This window comes from Corapipo altera, unplaced genomic scaffold (genome assembly GCF_003945725.1).
Source record: "Corapipo altera isolate COAL_440 unplaced genomic scaffold, ASM394572v1 113, whole genome shotgun sequence".
NCBI classification, from domain to species: Eukaryota; Metazoa; Chordata; class Aves; order Passeriformes; family Pipridae; genus Corapipo; species Corapipo altera.
Genome location: NW_020884895.1, coordinates 2,212,367 through 2,221,966, shown reverse-complemented (window position 1 = coordinate 2,221,966; position 9,600 = coordinate 2,212,367). Strand labels below are relative to the sequence as shown.

Sequence of the window (9,600 nt, the reverse complement as noted above, 5' to 3'; positions counted from 1 at the left end):
ACCTTGATCCGTAGAAACCACAGGAGACTTGTGTTTCTTGGCTGCACAGCTGCCAAGCAAACAGGCTGGGCACATCCAGTGACAGGAGCAGTGTTCCAAACCCGTTCTGAGGAACTGCTCCATTTTCCCAGCTATGGAGAAATGGGATCAAAGTGTACCTCCACGGAATTTTCTGCAGGGAAATTGTGAGCCCTTTGGAGAAAGAGTTTTCCTGGGAATTAAATGGACAAGAAAGGCTGGAGATTGGGAAGCTGGTTAGGAGGAGGCTTTAGCCTGAGGGGCAGAAATAAACATCTGGAGAGAGCTGGGCAGCCCTGACAGAGGCAGGAATGGAGTTCTCCCACGTGATTGATGGAATCACCAGGTCAGACAAGGATGCTGAAGCAGCTTGGTGAGCAGGGAAGAGCAGCATAGGATAACACAGCCTGTACAGGCAGGGAGGGTCTGTGGAACTCTGGCAATTTATAGGCCTTGCGTCCTATTTTTTGTTTAAATATACAAACTAGTGGTGAGGAGGGACAAAAAGAGAAGTAAACATTCTGGCTAAGAACAAACCCAGAATAGTCTCAGTTGGAAGGGACTCAGAAGGATCTACAAAAAGTAGAGAACCAAAGCAGGTCCATCAAATGCCAACTGTGATGATGTGGAAGGGGAATAAACACCCGACAAAGAAGATGTGACATTCATTGATTCAACAGAAAAACATCAGGAAGAAATGCTGTAATTCATGTGAGTTTTAAAACTTTATTTCAAATATCCATGGTTTCCTTTTATATTATCAATGTGCTAGACGTTCACACTACTGGCAGAATACAGGCAACTTAAAATATACAATATTCAGACACATTTATATGTAACAGAAATTATGGAATGTATTTACAGACATACAGCACAGGATGAAGCTTTAAAATCCTCTATTAATTACACGTTTACACTGTTTTCAGAAATAACAAAATTAGATCACTTTGTAAAACATCACAGTATCTATACAAAAGCATTTTTTAGATGTCCAAATTCACCTTTCAAGTCCTCTGTTTCTGAAACAGTTTTTCAAAGAACCATTTATAGTCATAAAAGGGTAAAAATACCGTTTGCCATCCTGCTGTTACCAGAGGTGCTCCAACAGAGGTGCTCTGGTGCTGTAAAGACTTGTCTCTGATGGATTTGAAGTGGGACACCGGTGGCAGGGCCTCTCAAAAGCCTCCCCTTCAAAGGGGGAAGACCCAAACTCTGCTCTGCCCCGAGCCCCCAGTGGCTGGGATGCTCCATCTGGAGTGTGTAACCTCGCTGAGCCTCAGACGCTGCCCAGGGCTCGCCAGGTTTGAGGGTGGATGGTGACACCACACACTCAGTGCAGGAACACCAGCAGCACGGAACACTCAGATGGGTCCCTCCCACATCCTCCAACACAAAAGCCCCAGAGAGGAAAGACAATCACCTCTTTGCTTTAACAAGGAACTTTATACATGTTTTCTTTCAGATATTCTTTTCACGGGATACAACAAAAATTGCACATAAATACACTGGAAAATCCCAACCCATTTTGCAAGAGAGAACTGAAGTCAATTTGGTGTAACACATTAAATAAACCGTATGATGAAACTTCAGGTTTGGATTTTTGTCCTAAACATCTGGACCAGATTTAGTGGTTGCCAGCATGAAAACACAGGATTACAAACATCAAACTAACACGATCCCCTACACTGAAACTGCCAGAGTGAACATTGCTTAGAACCAAGTACCCAGTGCTGGGGACCCCCCACCTGCCCAGACACAGCCCTTCCACGGGCTCGCACAGAGCCAGGCTGAGAGCCACAGGCAAAGCAAACAGCCCTTTCTTGCCAGCCAGACTCGAGCCCCCACCACATTAATTGCTAAAAACTAGTATTAATGAAATGTCAAACTTCCACCAACCTGAACAGTATTAAGTTTCATTCTTTTAAGTGCTGGAAGCTGGACTGAAGCAATCACCACACCCTTGCAATTCCATGAAGGGACTGGTTTTCTTCAAACAGGAATATTTAAATAGCCCACAAGGGGTGTGCTGCTAAATGCAACATGTCCCTGTAACAATACAGGTGACCTAATGGTGGAAACCAAGATGAAGTCAGTGCCCCCCTCTCTCAGATGACATGCAGAGACAAACACACCAGGAACTCCTGTGTCTGTGCTGTTGCCAGCAAGTGGCAGAACCTTCCCCTCAGCAAACTGCAGCAGAGCCTTCAGACACCTCTATGTAACCCTTTGAGAATGAGAACACTCCTCACAAACAAAATTAAGTGAAACACAAGAGCTACTTCAGGGGGAAAGAATGCCCGTCTGGAGCTGCTCTTCCTGTGTGTACTGTGAGTTACTGGCACCTTTAGGCATCGATTCCTTGCAGGGCTCAGGAAGAGCATGAGGAGGTTTCTCTTTGCAGCTGGGCAGTTTTAAACACCCTCCAGGTGTTTTCTCCACTTGCAGCATGATCAATCAATGCCAATAAGAAGCAACCAAAATAATGACGTGAAATAAGGGATTCAACAGTCACCACAATGGACCTTGAAAGAAATACATGAAGCAAAACAAAGTGGACACAAAACTGCAAATCAAAAGGGAAAAAACGCAGCTAAGACAAGTCCTTGGCAGCTCCCACCACAGGTTTACTTCTGCAAAAATGACTTTTAGCTAACCTGTTCCCATTTCTTCTTTCTTTATCTGCATAAAATCCTCTTGGTGTATTCTGCTTCAAATGCATCCCCAAATGGAATACCACTGATGCCTGCAGTTGCTTTCAGACCCGAAGCACCATGTATTAGTAGCACAACATTCTGGGATGCTTGAAATTGGGCAAAACCTGACAGAGGAACTGCATGGGTGGAGAGCTGGATTTTGTGAGGTCTTTTTTTTGGGGAAAAAAAAAATTACTGTAATTGATCTGGTAGTGAGCTTGGCCTCCTCACTAGGAGCAGAGCACACAGAGCTGTCCTTGTTTTGCACATCAGTTTTCCAAGAAAATGCAAAACTTGTCGGCTGCCTCTCCCCTTCCTGTACACTGAATTTCCATTTTTATGTTAAGGAAAGAGGAAGTAAAACCACCACATCTCTCTACATAAACTCCAACGATAAAGGGCTTTATTGAAAGCCTTGTCAAACCCCCCAAAGAGAAGCTGTGTTTGCACAGGCCCTGCTCTGACAACACCCAGCCCACCTCGGGATCTCACTGGGCTCTAACCCTAATACATTCTGTGCCTGCAGGGGATGCTTCAGCCCCTCATGAATGAGTTAGCTGACAAAGGGCTCCTAGAGAGCAGCAAGGCAGGCTGGGATTGTTCACACTGCAGAGAAATACACACGTGATTCTGGTGAGCCAGCGATCTCCACCCACTGATGGCAGAGAAGTGTTCCAATAAAGACATGTTAAACCCCCAACAGAGCGTGAACCCAGCGAGAATTCTGATGGGATTAAACACAGTTTGGACAGATCTGATTTACTATCTTTTACTGACGTGTTTTTGGTGGAGAAAACAGGCAGTAAGTTTTCCCTTGGGAAATTTTCTTTTTCTTCAACTTTTAGTAATGAGGACATGCCAACACGAGTTACAACTCTGTGAGGTTTTACCCTGTTCCCAACACTGCAAGTTAAGATTGTGTGATGCAATTTTTAAAATATTATAATAGAAATAGCGGTTGTTCTTTGGAGGCAAAGAAACTCCATTTCTTTGCACTCTGTGGGTAAAGAAAGAAATTTAATTCCCCATGTGCCCACTGCAGCAACATCCTTTTTTTTACAAATTCCTCTAGGAACTGCTTTCCTACCTCTACATCCATATCTTCCACCTGCAAGGTCATTTTCTACAGCTGGCTCCAACAGCCAGCCACTGCAATTCCTTACCCTCCTCCCAACCCTCATTTTTTTTAAATAAGGGGCAAAAAAACTGGTAGTAAAAAATGTTACTGGAAACTGTTGTGATCTCCAAAAAAAATGGAGAAATGAAGTAAAACATTCCTGTCAGGAATCACGGAAACTCATTTCCTTAGAACAGAGCTCTGTGTGTTTGGATGCACTGCATGGGCAGTAAAGTCTTCAGGTCCTTCTGCTTAGCCAAGGTAACCCAAAAGGTCCCGGAGGTCTTTACACAGCAGACAAGTGGTGAAGTGGCTGCTGCTTTGGGGGTGCCAGCTCCAGGAGCGCCTGGACAGTCACAGCTACCTGTGTCAAACCCTTCTCTTCTAAAATATGCAGAGGCAAACATAATTGCTCCTGAATGGGGAACAAAACAAAGACAAAAACAAAACGGATGAAAACCACTCAACTGAAAAGAAAAAAAAAATTAAGCAAAAGGTGACTGAAATATGAAATGTTATGGACAGGCAGCACACACACACAGGGGTAGGACATGAAATTTCTGCTTGTGACTAAAGAACCATGACCTTGACTATTCAAAGAAGGTGGCCTTCAGCTAATCCCTGTGTTCATTTATTAAAAAACTCTACAAATAAGAATTTGAAAAAGGATTGTGGGAGAAGAGGGGAATAACAAATTGTCCTCCATCTCTGCCCACACTGACATTGCAGTGGTTTATGAAACCAAAAGCAGATGAACTTGAGGAGGGGGAAGCTTTGCTTCAACACGATGAACCTGCTGCAACACAGAGCAGGAGAGGAACCACAGCAGCACAGCTTCCTTTCCAAATCACACCCCTTTTTGAGGGAGTCCTCACAGGACAAGCCTTGTCAGCTACAGCCTGAGGGGAGCCCTGCAGTGAGCAGGGAATGAGTCACCACCACTCACTCATGTCCCAGAAGTGCCCCCGGCTTAGCGGGCGACCCCCATAATCTTTCTGAGGAATAAGAGGAATACGCAAAATGCAAAAAGAGGTTTCAAAGTGTTTATTAACAGTTCTGCTATTCTCAGTCTAAGATGTACTTAAAGCCTCATCCTACAGAAGTCCTTGGCACTCCTGGCCATCCTCACTCCACAACAGCCAGGATACATGTCCAACAGTTCTCTGTATCTGTAGAAAACAACCCAAGTGTGTCTTTCCTATAGAGCTACAGAGACTATTTTTCATGTGTTATTTTCGCACCAACTGGCATTTCTCCACTCCTTGAGTCTTTACTGATTTCTGATGTTAAAGAAATCCTTCAGCACAAACAGTGGCAGCCAACATTCCTCCCGCAAAGCTCCGAGTGGAGAGAAAACAAGTGAACCCAGACTGAAATTCTCACAGGAAGCCACATATGATCAGGCTAAAATACATTTTTCTTCCAGCAAATTTATGTTAATTTGAAAAAAGTGTGCTTTTTAAGAAAATACTTGTAAACTTGAGGAAATATGCCTTATCTTTTTTCCTTATGTATGCAAACAGATAAGGGAAAAAGCTTTGGAATGACTCCATACCACAGACAGTAATGACAAACAAAATTTAAAAACTGGAAGGCACTGTTAGTGTAAAACCCCTTGCAGCTTTTATCACAGTGTTCACTAGAAGTTAAGAAACATAGGAACCGAGTTCATTCTAGTTCATACCAGTAAGCAGTGCAAAAATAGCTTACTTAAAAATAAAACAATCTCCCCCTGTCAAAGGTCCCCTCTTTCCTCAGCGATGTTTGGCTTGGACAGAACACTTTGTGTGTCTTGGACAGAGAGCAGCAGCTCTTTGACTTGCTCCTTTGTTAAATACTCACTTTGTGGTACAAGAGCTTGTGAGATCCACATACACATAACACATTTTACTGGTAGTGACCACATTTGCAACTGAACTCTTGTGTGTCTTAAACTGTGCTTCAGAGTTGTTCCAGGTTATTGCTGGAAGGCCAACACCACTTGCACTGGGCTTACAAGCCATTTACTGCACTTGCAGATATAACAGAAATTTATTGAAGACATATTTGGAACAGCCATTTACTGAACACTTACCTGACACTGGTCTCTGAGCAGAGCTGCCTGAATCAATCTCCACTCTGAGGAGACACGGTCTGTTACACACACACCGGGAGTGCCCTGAAGCTCTGAGGTGTCCCTGAGACATTAAAGCATTAAAGCACCAGGATGCTTTCCCTGGGGAGGGAAAAGCTGTGAAGCTTTATGGAAGACTTCCTGAGTTTTGTAAAACAGTGAAGAGTGCTTGTGCAGCTGGGGCTTATACTTCTGCAATTGCATGATACAAAGGTTTCTGAAAATGACAGGGTAAGAGGAAGAAGGGAATAAGCATGGAACAAGCTTATGTTGGGGCGCCCAGGATCCAGCGGCAACTCAACAAGTTTTTGGTGAGTTTTATCCAGAGCACAGTAAATTGCTATGACATTCTGTAGCATCTGATAGAATCTTAAAAGACTTCTTTCTGTGCCAGAAAACTTAAAGCTGCTGAAGGGCTTCATTTCTCTGAAAATTTCCTGCTTGAACTGTTGTGAAGTTCAAGCAGCTCAGGATTCACTGACAGTTATTTTAAAAATCCTGAGTCAAAGTAATAAAACAGGGTCTATAAATTTGAGACATCAAATGCTTTCAGAAGCAGGATAAGGAACTGGGGTTAAGAAAAAAATAAAGCTACAAAGATCTGTGGACAAAACTTACCAGACCGTGTCTCCTAAGACTGTGAGATCTCATCAAGAACACTGACACTGAAAAAAATACTTCACATTGTTTAACATTTTCCATCAGATAACCCTTGGGAGATTTACCAGAGTGGGTGCAATTCCCATTATACAGATGGGGAAACAGAGGCACAGCCTGACAATGCAGTTTCCTAATACTGCACCATGGGTCAGCAGACTACAGAATGCAGCCATGTCCTCAGCTCAGTCTCAGGTCTACCCCAGGGACTGCACCTCCTCCCTTGTAAAGCATTTTATCTGCTCAATGTGACACAGCAAATACAAATGTGAATGAGGTCACAGATGGTTGTGTGGGTGCACCAATGTGTTTACACATTGTACTTGTCACCTCTGTCCCATCCGTGGGAAACAAAGCACTTCATACACACAGTCTTGACAAAACCCAAAATCTGTTCCCAAGCACCGGAGCGATGGAGGGAGGAAGCAGCACCACTATCCCTCAGCTAGAGAAAACAGACCCAGCGATAGAACATACAGAGCGTTAGCATTAGAGTACAGTAAAACACCACAAAGCCCCAGAGCTGAACGGAAAGGGAGACAAGACTGGATTCTTCTGAATCTGTCCCCAGGGAAAGAAGAGTCTCAACTGTTCTTTTAACGCTGAGGTTTAGCTGAAGAATGTCAGAAGGGGAACAAAGATTGTCCTGTCCAGAGTGTGTGAGCAGGAAGGGAAAACAGACAGAAAAAAAAGGTCAGTCAGTGAGCCATAGCAACATCCACGAAGCAGTCAGTTATCAGACATCTCAGATACAACCTACATGTTTGAGAAGCACATCACAGCTGGTTAATTCTCACACACAAATTTGCAAGACTCCCATTGCAAAGAACTCAATGTCAGTGAGGTGCCTGTCACTTGTACAGCTCAAACTATTCCTTGTTGTTAAAAACAGCAGTTTACACATACTTTAGTGAAAATCATTTTTCTCCAGAAATGAAGAGGTTACAGGTTTCTGAGATGCTGCTGGCACTGAGTACTCACCAAAGCTCAGCCTCCACATGTAACTTAGTTAATGAAAACGGCAGGACACGGAATTATTCATGTGTAATTGATGCCTGAATGCAGCATCCTGCAGAAATATCTATTACTAATTAGAGTTTAAGAGTTCTGTAACTATTCCCACTGTGTGTTTTTCCCCTCCCTTTCCCACAGGTAGCTGCTATAATCAGTGAAATCTAGATGCATGTATCAAGCTGTTCAGCTGCCATTTCTTTTGATCCAAGGGCTTTAACCACAAAAGGTCCTACAGAAATGGCTGCTCCGCTGCAGTGCCTGTAATCAGCCTTTTCTAAAAGTAGCTTTCCCTTTAGAAGGTAAATATTCCTACATAGATCCATGCTTTCAGAAAGCCTTTTATTTTTGTAATTAGTATTAAAATGAAAGGAAATATCTGCAGGCATCTTTTGAAGAAAAGCACACTAGGCTGCCACGCCACTCTTACATACAGGTATCTTACATTCACATCTCAGTGGATATGTAATGCAGACATGTGAGAGTAACTTTAGAGCTCAGGTGGGGGTGTTCCAGGAAGTTTTCCCAGAGGGACTCTCCTTGAACTCTTTCACATTAAAACAAGATACATGAGAAAAACAGGAGAGTCCCAGACAGTAGATGCAGCAGCTAGAGCAGCCTGGGATTACGAGGGACTTTTTCTTGATTGGCTTTTTTGTTTGTTTAATTGTGGGTCATTCCAGGGATCTGCTCTGTACTGCAATCCCATAAAAATTACATCTTCATACTTGAGGGAGCTATAAATAGGGAAGTTGGGATGGAACTGCACAATTTTGCCCCAGATGAATTTATATTGTGCAGCTCTGCTGGGATAAAAAGTCCAAAGTTTCTTAGGGGACCAAAACAGTGCAGGACCTCAAAGTAATAACAATCACTTAGAACTCCCTACCACATTCCAACACAATTCACCACTGAGCCACGTGAAATTGCCACACAGCTCAATAAACATGGCATCCTAAAATGCCTGTGGCTCAAATGCCTGCAAATGAAACTACCTGAAAGCACCAGAAAACCCTGCATGACTGACTGAAGAGCTGCCTTTAGATGCATCTGGCACATGAGCCACTTTTCCCTTTAAGAATACTAAAGAAAGAAACCACCACCTACAACAGAAACATTAATGCTTAGCAGCCTAACAACCCAAAATCAATTAGTGCACTTAAAGAAAAATTCAGAAAAACATAATGTATTAAAACTATTTCTACTGAGACAGCTGCTAGGTAAGACAAAGTGCAAAGCACAGGACAGCATAAAACAGCATAACTGGACTAACAGGGTAAGATGGACTATTTTATATGTTCCCACCTCCTAGATCTTCTGAGTTTCAAAAGAGGACAAGGAATAGCAAAGACAGACTTGTACCACTGGTACATAACAAAAGAATTAGGGTCTATGCAAAGACAGCTACCAACCACCAGAGAAAGGCCCATAACACTGCAAATATTGGTAACACAGGAGAGACATTCATGTAAGAGAATTATTGTGAAGGAATATGAAAAGCTTTGGAATGTAAACAACACATGCAAAACATTACCCAAATTTTATCCCACATTTAAGCTGCCACATATCTAATCTTAAGAAAACGTAACTGGTTTTTGAGAAAAACCTTCCAGTTCTAAAAGCAGAATTGACCTGCATCAGCTATTATGAATTTGAGGCACAACAGTGACTCAGACCTCTGATAAACTCTATCTGACTTCATTTGGCTCTGGAAGACCCTGCAAGATCAGTCTGATCAGCATTGCAGGACAGCTTAGACTTGAACCTTCTCAACTTTTGATCATTTTGTTTTAATCCAAACTTTCAAAGAAGGTTCTATTTTCTGAAGCCCATACAAAACTGCATCTGCAACATTATATCAGGATAGCAGAAATACGTACCTGAGGCACTCCAATCCTTCTGCAAGCTTCCAAGAAATTCTCCACGTTTCGTCTGCATTTTGCCATTGTAAGTTTAGGCTGCAAAAAAGCAAAGGCATATAGTGTTCTTAA

General features: G+C 42.8%; 1 protein-coding gene across 14 annotated transcripts in view; it reads right to left on the bottom strand.

Annotated features, from left to right (window-relative positions):
• Positions 1-730: 730 nt before the first annotated feature.
• Positions 731-9,600, bottom strand: part of LRCH3 (leucine rich repeats and calponin homology domain containing 3) — a 64,243-nt gene continuing 55,373 nt past the window's right edge. For 10 of the 14 annotated variants that reach the window (XM_027647209.1, XM_027647215.1, XM_027647216.1 and 7 more), the window contains 2 exons: positions 9,490-9,567; positions 731-7,244 (listed from right to left, as the gene is read on the bottom strand). In XM_027647209.1, the coding sequence (XP_027503010.1) occupies positions 7,044-7,244; positions 9,490-9,567 (279 nt within the window). In that variant the 3' untranslated portion in view covers positions 731-7,043. The remainder of the gene's footprint in view (positions 7,245-9,489; positions 9,568-9,600) is intronic. The other 4 variants (XM_027647211.1, XM_027647218.1, XM_027647220.1 and 1 more) reach the window with 1 other exon arrangement.